Source organism: Melanostigma gelatinosum (assembly GCF_949748355.1).
Source record: "Melanostigma gelatinosum genome assembly, chromosome: 5".
Lineage (NCBI taxonomy): Eukaryota > Metazoa > Chordata > Actinopteri > Perciformes > Zoarcidae > Melanostigma > Melanostigma gelatinosum.
The window spans coordinates 26,833,013-26,852,142 of record NC_136638.1 but is presented as its reverse complement, the minus strand read 5'-3'; the positions used below and the strand labels follow the sequence as shown (position 1 = coordinate 26,852,142).

At 43.3% G+C, this 19,130-nt stretch overlaps 1 protein-coding gene across 1 annotated transcript in view; it reads left to right on the top strand.

Annotated features, from left to right (window-relative positions):
- htr4 (5-hydroxytryptamine receptor 4) overlaps positions 1-19,130 on the top strand; it is a gene marked incomplete at its 5' end in the record, with an annotated part of 74,656 nt that overhangs the window by 13,006 nt on the left and 42,520 nt on the right. The window contains 2 exons of the mRNA XM_079268327.1: positions 5,974-6,087; positions 11,998-12,198. Coding sequence (XP_079124453.1) covers positions 5,974-6,087; positions 11,998-12,198 — 315 coding nt within the window. The remainder of the gene's footprint in view (positions 1-5,973; positions 6,088-11,997; positions 12,199-19,130) is intronic.

The window sequence follows — 19,130 nt, the reverse complement described above, 5'->3', positions numbered from 1 at the left end:
TGATAGCGGTTGATAGCGTTTGATTGCGTTTGATGGCGGTTGATGGCGTTTGATGGCGGTTGATATCGGTTGATAGCGTTTGATTGCGTTTGATGGCGGTTGATGGCGTTTGATGGCGGTTGATATCGGTTGATAGCGTTTGATGGCGGTTGATAGCGTTTGATAGCGGTTGATAGCGTTTGATTGCGTTTGATGGCGGTTGATGGCGTTTGATGGCGGTTGATATCGGTTGATAGCGTTTGATTGCGTTTGATGGCGGTTGATGGCGGTTGATATCGGTTGATAGCGTTTGATTGCGTTTGATGGCGTTTGATAGCGTTTGATTGCGTTTGATGGCGGTTGATAGCGTTTGATTGCGGTTGATATCGGTTTGATTGCGTTTGATGGCGGTTGATGGCGTTTGATGGCGTTTGATGGCGGTTGATGGCATTTTATAGCGGTTGATGGCGTTTGATAGCGTTTGATATCGGTTGATAGCGTTTGATTGCGTTTGATGGCGGTTGATGGCGGTTGATAGCGTTTGATAGCGGTTGATATCGGTTGATTGCGTTTGATGGCGGTTGATAGCGGTTGATGGCGTTTGATAGCGGTTGATATCGGTTGATAGCGTTTGATTGCGTTTGATGGCGGTTGAGATGGCGCCCCGGCCTCTGGTGCCAGTCTGCATAATAGCTGCTTGTCTTTGCCTGCTGAGAGGGAACGCCAGTGTCCAGACAGCTATTGTTTGCAATTAGGGATGCCCACTTAGGCCTTCAGCTCCAGCCAAAATGTTTTTGTTTTTTTGTGAGACACAATGTCAAATGTGAGGCCTTTCTTGTTGATAAGAGCATGAACAGAGAACACAGGCGGGGATGGGTGAGATCTGGTCCTTTTGGGGTGAGCAAGTGCACATCCTCCACTGCAGAAATGTGGTTTAGTAAGATTTATGAAGCTGCTTACCAGTTATCAAATAACTAGAAGGGCACTTGGAGCGTGCAGACTTCTGCCAAGGCAATTTTTATAAAGTGTGTATAAGTGATTTGGATCCGCTCCAAAATCCATGAGCTCTTCATGGGTGTCCCGTGCTCCACCAGGTAATCCCTCTTACAAACAAAACAAGAGAACCTTAAATATGTCAAAAGAGAAGGAGAGGAGGAGTTATGTTTGAAGTCACATTCATTTTCTACCTAACACAACGTAGCTGACTTGCAATTGAAGCTCTTCCGAGGCTTAGATTGACATAAAACTCTCTTGGTAGAATCATCAGTACAAAAGATTTCCAAAAAGATGAATATCTGGTTCTTTCATTGAATATATATGTGTGTGTGTGTGTGTGTGTGTGTGTGTGTGTGTGTGTGTGTGTGTGTGTGTGTGTGTGTGTGTGTGTGTATGTATGTATATATGCATCAGCAGTTTCTACCAGTTTGTTCAGATTTGCAGGCTATGTTATGGTGCGTTGTATTTACTTCTGCTCTGATTCTATAATAATGTGCTCCACTCCACTCCAGCAGGTTTCTGCTAACAACTTTAATTAGGGAGGCATAAATGAAGTAAATGTCAACACATATTCACTCCCAACTCATCAAACACTGATGCTTGGCGTCAGTATTCGATGAGTCAGGGATGTTGTGTCTTTTCCCCTTGTTTCATGAATAATGTCTTTAAAAAAAAGAAAAACTCCCAACGTAGGTTCACTTTGTTTCAAGGCTTGGTTATGCATCAAAGGTACTTGGTTAGGTTTAGGAAAAGATTGTGGTTTGGGTTAAAATGAGTATAAGTTTGTTACGTAACTAGCGTAAAGCACAGAAATCACGTAACGAAACTACAGTAAAACAGCTTCTTCAACTTGGTTTCACCCCTCCCACCAGCTCTATCTCTCATCTCTGATATAGTTCGTCAGTTAATCTCACCGTCTAATAACGACGTAGACGTGTTTACATTGTTGAAAGTCCAGTGTGTCTCATACAGACGCTGAAGGAAGCCTCATGCATCGGTGTCTCTATTAGACGAGTTGGGAGTGAAACCAGGTTGTAAATGTGCAGCAGACAGATACAAATCTGCAAAATCAAAAAAGTTAAAACCAAATGATGAAGATGAATGACTACTCCAGACGAGCTGCGTAGCTCGTGGTGTTTTTGCGTTTGATGACATCGTCTACAGTTGAATGTGAGCGACACTAACGACACGCTCCTGTTCTGACTGGAGGAGAAAAGAGACGTTTTAAAAGCACAACATTTGAATGCAACAGCGAATGCTTTCACCACAGCCACTGTGACGTTGTACAGGCCCCCCAAAGGTGACAGCTTCTGTGCAATCAGCTCACTTGAGTTGACGTAATGTGTTCATGCAGAATCACCGGAGTGTTCAGTCGGACGCGCACAGTCGACTCTTCGGGCCATCTGTGTGGACCACCGAGGGTCCTGCCAGCCATTCATCAGGGCTGAAGAAAAAAGAAAACGTGCTCTTTGGATCCAATCAGCAGCTCGTTCAGTACCTGATCTGGAGCCTCTGAGAGGGCTTCAGAATAGACTGTGATGCAGAAGATATTCTGAGGCAGAGTAGGACGTCTTTTTTCACTTCCTGTTACAGCTAAGATTACATTTTCCCGGTTTTGCCTCACATTTAGCTGAGGCATGAAAATCACTCAGACCCTAAAAACCAGGTAGGAATACAGCCTGTGTGTGTGTGTGTGTGTGTGTGTGCACTTCTCTTCATGACAGATTGGAGCTTTTTAGCGCTTCTTGTCTGGAGGTATTTCCCCAGTCCATCCTCATCTGTCCTTAATTGGGGCTGCTAGCTTGCTGATTGCGAGGCAGAAGTTCAGCTTAGCTGCGGGTCAAAGTTCATGCGTATCGGATGTCAACAAAGTTTCGACTTCGCTGCAATCTCATCCACAGTCTCACAGATTTAAGAGCAAATGAAGGTATGCAGAAAGAGCTCTTCATGCATCTGGAAAATCAATTTAGAGCACATGGTGTGGAGTGAGAGAGCATATTTGCTGCCACAATTACCTCCAACATCTCACCTGTCGTCGTTTCTAAGCTAAGCACACATTCGATATACAGCAGCTTACAGAGGAAGGCAATGCATGATTTGATAAATAACACATTTACATGACGCTGAATAAAAGCACAGTCCAGATGAATCTTTGATCCAACGTGCAAAATAATATCAGATCATAAAATATGATCGCTGAGCTCAATGAACACTTTCCACACTTTTTTAAATCTCTTTTTGGACGTTTATTCAGCGAGTTTATTCTAGAGAGTGTTAGAGAGGCAATTTGAGACAATTTATGTGGTCATGGAAACCGAGTGATCTGGTGCTGTGTACGTTAAAACATGGTGGTCACTCATCTTAGTGAAGGCTCTTCTTCTGCTGTGGCGGAATGAAGTCTCGTATCACGACTTTGACGTACTGCAGTATGACTTTTTATGACTTTACTGTACTGACTTCTCAATAAAGACACTGTCAGGACTGGTTCTGTGGGCACGAAACCTGTTTCCATGTGTTTTTTATAAAGGATACACTCACGGGTTTTGCTGACATCTATAACTCTCACTTGAATGCACTCGGTGTAGGTTTCTTCGGAGAGTAATCTAGTTTAAAAACGAGCTAAATGTTCTCTTAATGGATTTTCTCACTTTTTAGACTCGCTATTATAACACGTAACTTTCAGTCAATGCCTGTTGCTCGTTGTTCTACAATACTTGCTCTCAATGTGTGGTTTGCAGAAACATACAATCACAACCTTTTCCCCGTGGATGGGGACTCTGAGCATCAAAGCTCAGTGAAGACTGCGGCTGAACTGAAGCTTTCAGGTTTAAATGTTGTTGCTGAATAAAAGTAAATATTTGAGACTGGACAGCTAGGAAAAGGAAAAAGGAAACAGGTTGAAGTACGGGGGACACTTTGTACTACCTTGTCATTTGCAAGTGTTAATTGCAAAAATAAATGGTATTTAATTGTTCCCCAACAATGAGGGAGCAGATTCCTGCAGCTGTGGAATCAGACGCAGGGAACCAATGATCAGGCAGAGTGCGTTCAGAAAGCACAGAGCCAAAGCTCATGTATTGTCAAATCCAAAGTGAGGCGAGGCTCCTGTTTGAGCGAGGAGATGTGCACGCTGCCTGCCACACCAACAGCTGTGTTAAAAGACGGTCGCGACTACAATCACGCTCGTATCGATGTCTCGCTCCGGAGAAAGGTCGCACTGTGCAGCCGACAAACTCAAGATGAAAGAAGATCAGTGTGGTGGTACACAGGCCTTTTGGGGGGATAAAGCCTTCCCATTTGATCTGATTAGTGTGTTGGCACCACTGATCAAAGAACAAGCCTCATTTGCACGCCATCACTTCGCGTTTGAACCTCAGATGGTGAGAGTAAAATAATTTGGCAGATAGGGACGGACAGTGACTCACCGAGGCGGTGCATTAGCATATTGCAGATGACGTGGACAGAAAATAAAAGAATCCATAAATAAACTGCCCCAAAACCTTTCAGTGGACTTGCCGGATAAAGAAAAGTTCAAATGTTGCTCCTGTAATGGAATAAAGTCTCGTACTTGAAGTCAAGGCAAGCCTTCAAGTGCGAGAGACCACGAGCCTCAGGAGGATTACCGTAATGCATTACCAACAAGTCTGAGATTAAACACGTCATTTTCAGAACCACACAACTCACTCCGAGGGCTTTGATTCATAACTCACGCCGACTACTTTATTGTACCGTGAGACGTTTCGTTGAAGCCGTTCCAAGCTTATAGTAGACGTATAGGAGCAGAGATGCATCGTCTGCAGTTTTCATGAGGTGACATATATTAAGGGTCCTGGTGGTGCACAGTGAATTATAGGCCCCCTGAGCTGATTTCTTTCAGCCTGAATCTGAAAGGAAAAAGCTACTTTTTTTCTTCACAGTGGGCTAAGACGTGTCCTGTCAAAGAGTCCTTGAAAAAATGACCCGCTCATTGTGACTCAATATGGATGAAAATGCCAAAAGACGTCAGTTAAATTGATCGTTCAGTGGCAGAGATGTTGAGTTTTATGCCTTTCAGCTCATACAGCGATGAGACGACTCCATTTAAGGCCTCTGTCATTTTGAAGATGAAGATATCGGCGGAAGTGTGCTGGCATCAAAATGTTTGGACTTCATTTCGGGTTATTTGGAGATATATTTTCTGTTTTATTGAAAATAAATATAATTTATTGTTGATTAAAGTTTAAAGTTTACGCGGCGCTGGAACGATGTCTGTCAAATCGGCTGATTCCACACCGCTTTCATTTCTCAGAGATTCAAATAGAAAGACGTCAATCAGGACAATGTCGGCTCTGAAGGCTGAATTATGGAAGTTGATTTCATCAACACACAAAGATATCGACTGTTAGATTGACATCGTTCAGACGGATGTCGACAGATGTTGAATACATATTGATGTTTTTGTAGCCAGGTCCTCCTCCACTGATGGGACATGTATTCCCTCCTGAGGCACGCTGGCGATGTTAACCCTTCAAGCTCTTGTGTCTTTGGAGTCACAACCTTTTGAAGCAGTCAGTCGGAGTGCAACACCTCTGATGTTTGTGTGGCTGAATTTAAATGTGTAGCTGGGCTGATCAGGCTTGGATGTTTTTATGACAGTAACATAAAAATGTAAAAAACACTCTGTGTCATCTCGCTGTGGATATGGAATGAATATCACATGTTGTAGATTCACTGTTACAGGCTGATTATGAGCTGCTTTCTGCCATTTTTGTTTCTGCCAATCACGATACCAATTCCTGAACTTAATTTAGAAAAGTTGAGTGGAGCCGTGAGTGGGAGTGGATTTATTTAGGCTGATAAAAGAAAGAAGACTTTGACGTGAAGAAGTCTCGTCTAAGTGCAGCTGAACTAACGTTTCTTCTTCTCTTGTGAAGCGATGCAGACTGTGCTTTCTCTCTGCAGATCTGAACTGATGTGTGCTTTTGTTTTGTCTTTTTTTTTTTGTTGGTGTTTCCATAGCAACAGCATGCCAAAGCGGATCGCTCTGATCTGCTTCCTGTCTCTGGTCATGCTGATGAGCATCCTGGGAAACCTGCTGGTCATGGTGGCCGTCTGCAAGGACCGACAACTCAGGTGGGACAGAGCTTCTTCTCCTTTCCCCGACGTATCTCTTAACGCAAACATCCAGCTCTTTACGTTCATAATAATAATACCTTATTTCAGAGAATGTCTCCTTGTGTCTAAGTGAGACAACGACAGAAAGGATGAAAGTGAGAGAAGTAGAGCCACGGTTACACGAACTGCTGCTGAGACACTGAACACAGAAGACAGCAGAATATACTGCAGCAATGAATCAAACAATATCTACATACAATACATTACATGACCATAATGTTCAGATAGTGGAACGAGAAACTGCAACTCGGGACTCGGGCAGAGCCGGTAGGTCATCCTGAGGACGGCCAGTCATGTGGGAGCCGCCGTCACCGCAATGATTCAATCTTCCTCTCCTCCTCTCCTCCTCTTCCTCCCTCTCTCTTTCTCTATGGTGTACCATCTCTCTGATAGTTGGATTCTCTCTCTTTGTCTGTCTTTCTATCTGCCATGAGAGCTCAGGGTGACCATCGTCATGCTGACATGTGTGTGTTGGGTTGTGTGAAGGATGAATGGATGTCAGAAAAGAAGAAAAGCAGACGTGTGTGTGTGTGTGTGTGTGTGTGTGTGTGTGTGTGTGTGTGTGTGTGTGTGTGTGTGTGTGTGTGTGTGTGTGTGTGTGTGTGTGTGTGTGTGTGTATTTAAGAACATTGATGAGTGACAAAGTCACCGCTGTGATGTCTCACCTCCCTGAGGAGAGAGTGATGACACACCGTCTTTATTTGTCCCGGCATCATTGTCTTTCTGTCCACTGGGAAATACACACACACACACACACACACACACACACACGGCTACTGTTTTTACTCCTGGTTCATGTTAACTGCAAACATGCAAATATAAAAAAGACACAAACACATTATAGATGCACACGAAAAAATAAAAACAGACTCTCCTGCTCTGGTGGAGTGTCCCCTGGGTGACCGTGTTTGTGACAAAATATAAAGCAGAACTCTGAGCAGCAGCAGAGTCGGCCTGTTTCTTAGTCAATCGTAAGAGAAACAGCCAGTCGGTATTTTTGAATTCATCGCAGGAATACTTCACCCACAAGAAGATGACTTGTATCGATTACTCACCGCCTGTCACCTTGACTTCTTGGAGAAAAACATTTTGTTTTCCTCACATGCCTCCGCTGCGAACGGAGAATCGAAGAAATGTCTCGATGAAGTGAAGCATCAATCAGCTTAATGAGGAATATATTCAAGGTGCTGCCAAGACAGCCTGACTCTCTGACTCTGTGCAAAGATCCCAGTGCATCTCTGCAGGATCTATGGAAGCAGGAGAGACGATGGGACGACGTCATCAAAACAGATAGATTGTCGGAGAAATGGCAGGCATGGGAGGTGAACGACGCGGCCACCTTACAATCTACATGCACGTATCGGTGGTCTTTCACTCCGCGGCTGAAACAAGAAGGCAACCTTGATGCCTCTGTCCCGTGACTTGAGGACTTATTTTATATCTTCTCCTCAACCGAACTAAGTTGTTTCCTTTGAAGACAGAAGTTTGAAAAGATGCACGTAACGAGCAGAAATCGACCCGTAATGCTGGACTTTTGCAAAAACACATGAAAAAATGAGGAGCAACTTTTTTGTAAGATATCAAACTGTTCTATGTTTTGAAGACAAAGGGGTTATAGCCAAACAGTCAGTTCGCTATCACTTAATTACTAATAAGTAAGTAAGTTAGCAAAACATGCTACATGTTAGCATGTCACACTTAAAAGCCATGAAGGGAAAGATTTTAAATATATATTATTACAATGCTAGGACACTCTGGACAACAAGTGAAGTGTCTGCAGCCTGCAGGAGAGGAAAGCTGCCAGACACGTTAAGAGGCATTACACACACACACACACACACACACACACACACACACACACACACACACACACACACAGAGAGAGAGAGAGAGAGTCGTTTGCAGGGAGTTGATACCAGCAGAGGGTGATTCAGAGGGTGCTACACCACTCATCAATAACTACCACACAAACACAGTCACTCTCGCCAACCACCTCTTGTTCCTCTCAATGTGTCATGTCGTGTGTGTGTGAACGAGGAAAACACACACTCACCCACACACACAGATACACACACAGATACAGATACGTGCTGCCACAGACTGCATGCTGTTTATACTGGACACCGGGCAGCTCTATGAGCAAATGTGGTGATTAACATTCAGCCATGTGAGCTGCAGGATCTTCGTCAGGGGTCTTTGTATTTTCTATCGAATAAGCATATGTGTGCATTAAAACGTGTGCTGGGGGATGCTTCATTTGGATTGTGGGTACACAGTATGGGGATCGTCAGATTTCTGTTTTTATTGTGAAGTAACAATACAAATGTATTTATGTTTTTTGTAATTTTCTCGTGTTTTCATTGTTTTTTGATTGGTGCCGTTTTGTAGAAAACAGTTCGCTCTTCGTCGTCACAAAGAGGCATTCTGTAGAAAGACAAAAAATTCAATCAAACCAAGCAATTCAATAAATACAATAATTACATGAAAGAACACAAGAAATCCACTCAAAGTGTCTTTAAAGGCATTAAGAAAGATCATCATCAGCGTTCCAATCACTGCTGTGGTGATCACAATGTTGTTGCAGAGGCATTTAACGCCTCAGGCAGTATTTCACAAAAACTAGAAGAACAGCTTAATGCTTTTTATTGGCAGTGGAGTTGTTGTGTCCTCACTTCCCCAGGGTCGTTTGATTTACATGTTTTCAGCCTTGACATTTACCAACCGGGAGGAGTGGACCTGCGACAAATTGACAAAAGTTTCAAAACTAAATTTCCAACACTTTTGATATATGACAATATTTCAGAATCATTGTCTTATCTATAATCAAAGTATTTGACTTCACAAAGAAAAACAGGGTGTTTAACCAAATTACAATTAAAGGATTTAAAGAATCTACATTTCAGTTTTTTTAATGAATGTATGATTTCAATAGAACATTCATCCCTCTTCTCCTCTTTGCAGGCTTTTCTTCTTAAACATGCTCATCTCTCCTCCTCTTCTTTCCATATTATCCACTCGACACACCGTGCGTCTGTAAATCACAACCTTCCAACAACACGATCCCTCTTAATACACTTTATTTATTCTCAGCACTTTAAGCTAAACACGATATGTCATCCTAACTAAACGCGACGCCTCCCGCTCTGGGTATGTTAATGGTTTCTAAACTGTCCTGAATTACAGCCAACAACTGTGTGTGTGTGCGTGTGTGTGTGTGTGTGTTTGAGCATACAGTCAGTGTGTGTGTGTATATAAACCTCATTAATCTACAGACGGTGTGCACATGGTTTTCTGTGTTTCCGCTTGCGTTGATGCATCTATTCGTGCGTTTTTGTGTGTTTTCCGATGCGTGCATGTGAACGTGTGTGTGTGTGTGTGTGCACGTCCGACAGCTGCTTGGTTCCTGCACTAACGCTCTGTTTTTAAGGGGCTGTTTGGGTTAGTGACAGGCAGATGGAAAACCCTCACAGCCATCCGCTCTTACTGACGCTATTCATAGAGCGCAGACCATCGCAGCCTGGAGAACAGAGCAGCTGACTCTTTCACGGGTTCACTGGTTGGTTGGTGGTTCGTCTGTGAACGCAAAGCTTTACCAACCAGGCGATGAGGCGCGTCGCTATGCGCTTGTTACACGCGTGTCTTTTAGGAATGAACTTGACTGACTAACTACTAACAATATTAACAAATGACGTCCCAAAATATCAACATTGACTTTTAGGTTCACAATAGACACAAACACCGGTCTGCTGGGTGAAAGTCCTGTTTGTTTGTCCCATCCACCACCACCACCGCTCCCCCAACAGTCACAGACTTTCCCGCTCTTTACACTACGTACGCATCCGATGATGACACGTGTGGGTGTTCATTGGAGCTTTGTGAAAGCCTGGTGCGTCTGTGTGGTGGTATCAAGACACCGAGCGGCGGTATTTAACTGATCAGCTGACTGAGTTGTTTTTGTACCCAAACCCTGTGACAAACCTTTCAACCACCATTTGACCGGTATTATATCGATTCATGTGCAATAACTCATTTGTCAGAAAGGTTACAAATCCGCTTAACAGCCGGCTGCCAAGAGTATCCTCTCACTTTGTGTCGGCAGTTCTGGTATTCGTCAAGCACAAAGCTGCACAGAAGGAGAGAGCGAGAGACACAAAACAGTGAGGGTGAGAGGATTTATGCATGTGTGTGGTGACAATCTGCTTCATGAACATAATCAGATCTCTCCGTTGGACAAAGCAACATGAGGAGGGCTTAAAATTGCCAGATTTGTTTTTGGAATATGCACAACATTACAGATGTTCAAAAAGAAGAGGGCTACCTGAAGAATAAGCAAATGAACAATAGAAAGAGAGATTGAGTGCAACACGATAAAGACCTGTGATTCCATAGTTGCAGGACTCTCTGGCAGCCATCCCACCCCGAGGTGGCTGTTAAGCAGAGATCAATGTAGTAGATGGAAGTAAAACATGTCTTTGGGTCCATTTTATTGTCGTGTTGTTTATCTCAGCACTACTTTGTAGGAACAGCACGGCCCCTCGCCTGTGACAGCTGTATTGCTTCGATAAAGGAAACAAACTTGTATCACGGGGAAAGGGATAAAGGGTCTGCAGACAGTTAGAACAAAGAGGACTCCAGGCTCCTTTATATCATTATGAAACATCCGATTTGCAGAATGAATCTACCTTCATCTCTTCCTGTCTCGCTGTGGTTTCACCTCATTTCAAGTTGAGCGTTTGATGACTTTTCTCAACGTGTCGTCACTCCTCTGTCCTGCGCCTCCCGTTCAAGGGAATGGAGAGATGGATGTTTTCTCTTCCCTCTCAGTGCTTGTTGTTGTTGCTCTGTTCCCGTGGAACCTGTTGTTCTTTGTGCTGATATTTAAAGACAGACTTTTCCATCTCTGCCTCTGTTTGGCTCAACGTCAGAGTGGTTGTGCGGAGTCTCTGTCGGAGCTCTGGGCAGGCCTGTCAACTTCTTCCACAACAAGTAGGGAAAAGCATTTCTTGATGGAATTAGCTTTGTGCTGGCCGGCATGTTGAAACAGGAAGGAGACGAACGCAAACTGTTGCCACAAAAGGTAGAAGAACATTATTGTCGAATTGGCTTCAAATAAGGAAGTGGCGTTTTGTATGGAAACTACGTGACAAATAAGTCAACGTTTGGTTCATTTCCTTATGGAACTGGCGTTACTTAAGGACTTAAGATACAAATATACAGCGTCAAGAGTTGCATATCAGTGAACAACTTGTTGCTTTCTTGAGCTTCTGTTGGCTGTATTCATGATAAAAAACACACAACTATGATGTGAGAAATACGCCTGTTATTGGCTGTTGCTGCCCAACAGTACAAATACTCTTTCATACAGCTGCCAAACTCTCAGTATCAGTTACTGTACAAGTGTGGTTCAACGTCGCTGAGGAACAGCGTTGCCAAAGTCATTCCCAGCTCCGACGGCGACGCCGGTCTTGTTTTCACCGCGTGAGTCTGTGAGTCATCTCGACAGAATGTGTTCCTGGAGACGGCGACTGAAGCAGGAAGCGCCACAGAAGCAGTTTGGAGTACTTTGTTATATTTCTGTCTGTCAATGGACAGATTTTGTCACCGCGATAGCGTTGCAACGTGCAGTCACAAAACGTGCAGGTGTGCAATTGCAACAGTTTGTGAAGTTGTCACATTTTGAATCTGTTGAGTTTTTCGAATAATAATGTCAAAACAGCAGCGGTAACCCTTACATCTACTCCACTCTGCTTCCATTTAATGATCTAAATATGCACCGTCAACATTGATCACAAAAAGAGGTATCACACCAGAATGATAACGCACATTTGTTGATCTAAACTCCTCCCCTCATTCTTTTTCCTCCACCAGGAAAATCAAGACCAACTACTTCATCGTGTCTCTGGCGTTTGTCGACCTGATGGTGTCGGTGCTGGTGATGCCGTTTGGTGCCATCGAGCTGGTCGACCAGCACTGGATCTACGGCGAGACCTTCTGCCTGGTCCGGACATCGCTGGACGTCCTGCTGACCACCGCGTCCATACTGCACCTGTGCTGCATCGCCCTGGACAGGTGAGACGTCCGGGGCTGGTGGTGTGGAGGAGGAGGGTGAACGTGTACATCTTAAAACACTGGCTCTGTGTTTCAGACACAGACGGAACAAAATGTGTGAATACGTAGAGACAATTCACACTGCTAGAGAGCACTACAAAGGTTATTCATTCACTGAACATGTTATATGTATGTTGATGTATGAATGTGTCAGCGTTTATCTTGAGAATTCTGGTTTCTGATTGGTAGCAGGTTAGCCCTCATTAGCCAGTTAGCTCGCTAGCACTTTGGGACAGGGACTGTTGCTCACCTCTAAGCCCATTAGTCCATCTCTATAGCAGATGCTTTTTGCAAAGCACATTGAATGACTCAGACATGCTGCTGTTGTTCTCACTTCTCAAGCTTGAGACTTTTCAAACACGCTGCAATATTGTAAGCCCTAACAAACTTAGCGAGCGAGTGATGCTGAGGAAACTTTCTGTATTAGAAGTCTCTGAAAGTCAAGAGCTCATGAAATATGCATTCAGCCTTGAGGGATTCCTGCACTGAATATAATCTTAGGACCTTTTAAGGCACAATAAGTGTTGTGCACCACTAGTCTTAGCTGGATGCAGAGACAATATTGTGCCACCGTCTTCCACCACCATCTCCCGCTGACGCATGCATAGCAATGATGACGGTTGTACATTGTTCAAATTAGACACTCCAAAAATGCAAAGCAAGGCAACAGTGAAAGAGGAAATTGGTTCTTCATTCAATTATCTGGCCGGAGGAGCTTTGTGCTCTTTTATACATTCAGCTGCCTCCGCATCCTGGAAGAGTGCATCTTCCATTTCCGATTCAAGGCGAGGCAATCACCCTTCATCACCCCCGAAGTTCTTAAGAAGTAGTTACCCAATCCAAAAAAAGAATTAGATTACTCCATGAAAAAATAATGAGGTAGGTAGAGTAGGTACAGCCCTAATACAGTCACATATGTTGTGCTTTGATAGTAATAAAATGCTCTTATTTTGTAAAACAAATATAAATAAAAAGATGCTTCTGCTGTAATATGCGACATATCTTAATAATCAATCCAGTATTGTATTTCTGTTTCAGTCTTAGCACACTTTTTTACTTTGTCAACTGTTTTGTTTTACTTGAGGCATTTATTTTCTATTTCCTGTCTCATTACTTGTTGTTGTTTTGAGTAATTATGAAGTTAAGTTCAACCAGCTGAGAGAACACAGCAAAGTGTTGGTTCTCAATCTCTTTAAAAGCCTTTTTCAAAAAGGCAAAAAATAATGTTTCCTAAAGTGTTTCAAATAAAATCGAGGAAAGTGCACGTGACCGATGAATAATGCATAACAGACCATAATTAAAGTGCCCTTTGTCACACTCAACTATGCTGTGAATATGTGATGACTATAGAAAGGTGCTCTTAAGTTGTAATTAAATGGCATTATTGTAAGAACAGGTGTAGTCAAAGACAGCATCTCAGTGTTGAGCAGCTTGTGAACCCTCACGCTGTAATTCCAGGCCATTTCACATCCATCGTCATGTTTGTGGTTGTATTAGAAATGAGAGGCAGACTGACAGAAAGAGAGCATGAAAGTCTGTCCTCGTGTTAAACTGCAGGATGAGATGAAAAACTAATGAAACTGTCAGTCAGTTGCAGAAAAAACGTAAGAGAAAGTCTGGAGTCCCACATGAAAGAAAAGCCCAGATTTCCTTTATCTCTCGGAGTGTATCTGTGTGTATGTTCTGCTGAATATTTTAAATACCCAACCAACACACACCAACACACACATTCTGCGGAACAACAGAAACGAAGGCACTAAAGATTAAAACAAGTCTTGGCAGATTCAGCACTGCATTTGTTTGGTAATCCTTCATCTCCAGAACTTGGATCCATAACTTCTTCTCGGTTTAGGGGTTCATTTTGCAGATGGAGATAAATGCCATCGCGGTGACACACAAACAAAGAATTATGGATTTAGAGTACAGAGAGAGAAAGAGCTTGTTTGCATGCAAAATCATTTTGCAGCCTTTTTAAACCACGGATCAGAACGGACCTCTGGACAGTCATTGCCGCTGGCCATTGAGCTTAATATGTATTTTCCTTAATTAACTATGCCATTGAAAGTTTGGGAATTCGTAGTTTCCACATCTCTATTTCCCACAAGCGTTACCAACCAGAGGGGTAGACCAACCTCTTTGACCCTTTAGCACCAAGCGGCAACCTCCGCTACTGCCGAGTGAAGCCGATGCTTCATGTGTTAAAAGCTGCATTCTCTCTAGTGTCCACCAGGGGGCGACTCCTCTGGTTGTATAGAAGTCTATGAGAAAATTACTCTACTTCTCTCTTGATTTATTACCTCAGTAAACATTGTAAACATGAGTTTATGTCTCAATCTCTAGTTTCAAGTCTTCTTCAATACAGCATGATGTTCATTTAGTACATTATGGTCCATTTAGAGTCACACAGACCATAAAGCAGGGGATGCTTTAGGGCGGGGCTACACTGTGATTGACAGGTGGCTGCCGCTAGTGATGGCCGTAATCCAAGATGCCGACGGCGATATCGCAGACTTCGAGGCTTCATAACTTCAGTCCACAAACCAATGGGTGACTTCACGATGTCCACTTCTTATATACAGTCTATGTTTAGCACACACAACCCTCACTCCTGCTCATAGAGTTGGCTGCTGATCGCCCACGGTGGCAATTCAAGGTGACATCAGCACATTATCATTTCTATCAACTGAAAGCTGCTCTTATCTTGAGTCTGACAACAGGACACGATGAACACAGTTAAACATGAAACTGGTGAGTGACAGGGGACAATGTGTGACCCATTCTGCATGATTTGTCAACTCTGGCAAAAGTTTCAAGGGACTGCGAATTGTTTTTATGTACTGCACAGAAATGAATGAAATGGAAATGAGCCAAAGGGGGCCTGTAGGAAAAACACATCCAAAAATCTAGAACCGCGTAGCATGCATTTGAAACAGTCAGAAACATTGGAAAGTATCCATGATTTATCGAACATGGTCCTTAAACTGAGCCTGTTCATCTGTTAATGGCCCATCCTTAGGACAGGGAGTCTGCTAATCCCAGTAGAAGAGGCCGAGTTTGCCCTGATTTAGGTTTCTGGGCAGGTCTGCCCCAGAAGCCTAAATCAATTTCCAGCACATTGCCATTTTATTTATTTCCTACTGCTGCCAAATACTGTCACTGCATGTAGAAATATGTCCTGACCCAAAAACAAATGCTCCGCTGAGCTGCTGACGGAGCGTTACAGAAACACAACATGGCGTAAACATCGATGGAAAGAAAATGGCCACCACGTTGTATCGGACACACAAGGTTCGTCTTCCTCCTGGTGGTGGAAGCCGTCGCTTTCCTTCAGAGCAGCAGAGATTTGAATCATATTTGAGGAAATTCAGGCAGATTTTATCTATGCTTATTAACACACATAATATATTGTTTAAATTAAATTCATTATTTTGTTCTGTTGTCACACTTAGCTGGACAGGAGTAAAGAGGGGACTGGACAAACCAACCTTGTGATTCACTGTTAACCCACGAAATCAAGTTATTCACTTTACTATTATTTAGTTGTCATCAATATTCCTATTGTTAAGAAAAAAATCACATTCAATCTCGAAAGTAGCCAATTATGACTTGTTAAGGACTCAGAAATCAAACTTGAATTGTGGCCAAAATATATAAAAGGCGCGTCAGGTAGGTTTTTACCGGCAGCACAGACTCTGTCTTTGTAGCATGTGGTTGCGTTCCAGCTTCATTGTTTGCATATTAAGTTCTGCCAAGTGATGATGCAGTTGGTGATGCAGGGTTTGGAAGCATAGGCGGGATCAATTATCTGGATGGTTAACTGCAGGATGAGGGATACCCATTCATCGCATTTATTTTACTGTAAAATCGAACTCATGCTTGTTCTGCTGCGTCACATCGACTCTGGAACGATGATGTATTTGTCTTCATCATTTTTAAACAGATATTACTACATTTTATACACAGTTCCATGTTGTTTTTAGCTGTTGGAGGGCAGAGCGAGAAGCACAATGCTCACGTGGCTTCCGTGTCCCCGTGTGGCCCCGTGTGTCCCCGTGTGTCCCCGCGTGTCCCCGCGCCTGTATTCTGGCTGTTAGGACTCGTCTCTTCTACTTCTGACACATTTTTGCTCAATTGGGAACATTATTAAATCATCGATTTCTGTCTTTGGTTTCTCACAGTCCTGGACTCTGGTAAAGGATTTTGTCTTCATCAAAGTCATCTTGACTCATCTCAGGAAAAGCACAGGTGTTACCAACAACAACCACCATGGCTCAAGGGTCCCAGTAAACCATGAAGGTGTGGAAGTGATCCAGCATCCCAGGACCCTGAAATCAAAGCAGCTGTGTTCAGCCATCATTCATTTTGTCTTTAAACCTGTGCTTTTACTGCTGCGACAAGTCAAACTGTGTTCTGTGACAAAGCTCTTTCACCGTTTCCTCATCTGAGAAGAAGCTTATTGTAGCAGGTCAGAGGTCACTGCAGCTGCTGAAACTCACAAAAAAACGAAAAACACCAGAACACTGAATTGAAGAAGCTGAAAGCAGCGAGAGAGCGGCAGCGAGAAAGAACTTGGCTGACAGACAACAGAAGCTTGTGTACGTGACAGAGGAAGAAAAGAGACGGACGCCGAGAGAAAAGGAAATGCAGAAGAAAACAGCTGCAGGATAAAGCTTCTCACTCACCCCCCCGTCAGCTGAAGATGCTGAAAAGGGCTGAATGCAAATGAATTTAGACTAAAAATACCAGAAACGCCACTCGGAGGATGCTCCAACACAAAGGCACTCAGTGAAGAGGCGAACGCACTCAGAGACATTTACACTGAGAGTGAAAACACCGGAGCTCTGAGCGAGCTGACAGCGGGAGAGAGGAAGATAGGTAGAAAGAGATGATGACACAAATAGTTTAAATATCACTCATGTTTGGAAGAACTCGACTTTATGAGATATTGACATTGATGAGTGAGCTGTAGTGCCTGATGTCAAACCAAATAACCTTTTATAACTTTACGTTTTATTATGCAGCTTTCAGCAAAATCACAACACATACAACACATTAGAACGACCTTTTCAAATTATGTTGATCAATAACTCAAAGAATCCCCATTTGTATTTGTTTTTTTTAACAAAATGTAAATTTGACATCCAAAGCCACAGTTTAAGTCTGGACAACCAGAAAACATCTTCATTGCCACTTGGTTTTGTCAAATTAGTTTAATCTAAAAATCAGTTTGAAAGGTTTCACCACTCAAGTCACACGAGAATCCATCTCGTCAGGTTTCAAGTTATCATTTAGTTTCCAGACGAAGCCTCCAGGTCACGTGTTACCATTGGGCCCAAAAAGACTTTTCCCCATTGACCTCCATCGGTAAAGAGAAGTCTTTCAATGTGTATGTCTTGTGTCAGGTAAATCAACTTACCAGCACCAACAATTGAATAGCCCTTATTTAAATCCACAGGTCCTAAAAGTGCACCGATAGCTGAATCCAAACGTATTTTCCTTCCTCTGTTCATGTTAACGGAACCAGGCTGGACCGAGGGCGGGGAGGCTAAAGGTTCAAGACAACAGGCTACTGCGAATCATCTCACATCATGATAAATGTACAGGAGCAGTGGCGATCGTATGGTGTGTTAACATTAGGAATGCAGGATGAATACTGTGAGATAAAGGCTGGTGTTAGTATGGAGAAGAAGGCTTTTCATAGAAGAAGAAAGGACAGAGAGAGCAGATCAGAGTCGGTAGGGAATAGAAATGATATCGCAGCGGTTATGTGGAGGACCCTGGGATGCAGAGTCCTTCACTCAAGAGGCAAAAAGAAAGCGATAGAGACAGAAAGAGAAATGGAGCGAGGGAGCGTGAAGACAAGGGACTGAAGAAAGCAAAGCGTGTCATCCAGCAGCGTCTCGCTTTCATGCATGCGCCTGCATTCATTCTTCATTTCATTGTCTCCTTTACGCCACACTTCTGCACGAGACCAAGCCACCTCTCGTATCACTGCAACTAAAAACAAACCCAAAACCCGTCGACATCGATCAAAGTCTTCTGAAAGAAAGGGAGCAGATGCTGATGACTGACATGATAGGGCCGTGCTGTTCAGTCCGTGTAATGAAGTATGTGACATGTGTCACATCTTGACCCTATTTCTAGGGACTAAAGCGGTGGTTCTTAATGAGTCACACTGACGTCCAGAGTGCTGCTGGCCGTCTGTCCTAACGTGTAATCAGTTGCATTTGATTGCATCCACCAGGTGGATCTAATCCGTCTGATCAGCTGGTTAGACTCGATTCTGATGTTGCAGGTGATGAACAAGCTATTCTTGAATGTGTCTGGAATCCCAGAACATCTAAACTGACTTCTTAAAACAACTAAATTGTAGTCCCCCCCCCCCCCAAACTTATTTAATGTGTCTGTCCCGTCCTGATTTGAGTGTAAACGCTCATGTTCCTGATTTGTTTCTCTCACTTGTTGATGGAGCTCATAGGATGAGTTCAGGCAGAGTTCTGAGGTCAGACGTTCGTCAGCTGATTGGCATCAGCTGCTTCCATTTTGCTTTGTTTGCGCTTCAGAGTTGTTTGAATAAAGTAGTCTCACAGACTCATTTGTTGTCTGAATATCTTGCACGTTTCATAAAGTTCATCAATGGTTGTATGATCTCTGCAAAATAGCCCAGCTGTCAGACAAAAGGCGAGTGCAGAGGTCAACGTTTCCATCTGCGAGTAAAAAATCTACAACATTTAAAGAGTGAAAATGTTCCTATTGGTGGTGCAGGTGAATGTGTTGACTAACAGTATGCCGTCTGTACAAAGCTGCTTTGTTTGAGGTGAAGCAGCCTGAGAACACTCTTTGGGTTCGGCTGTTCTCAGAAACCAGCGTCCATATCAATAATATCCGAATAA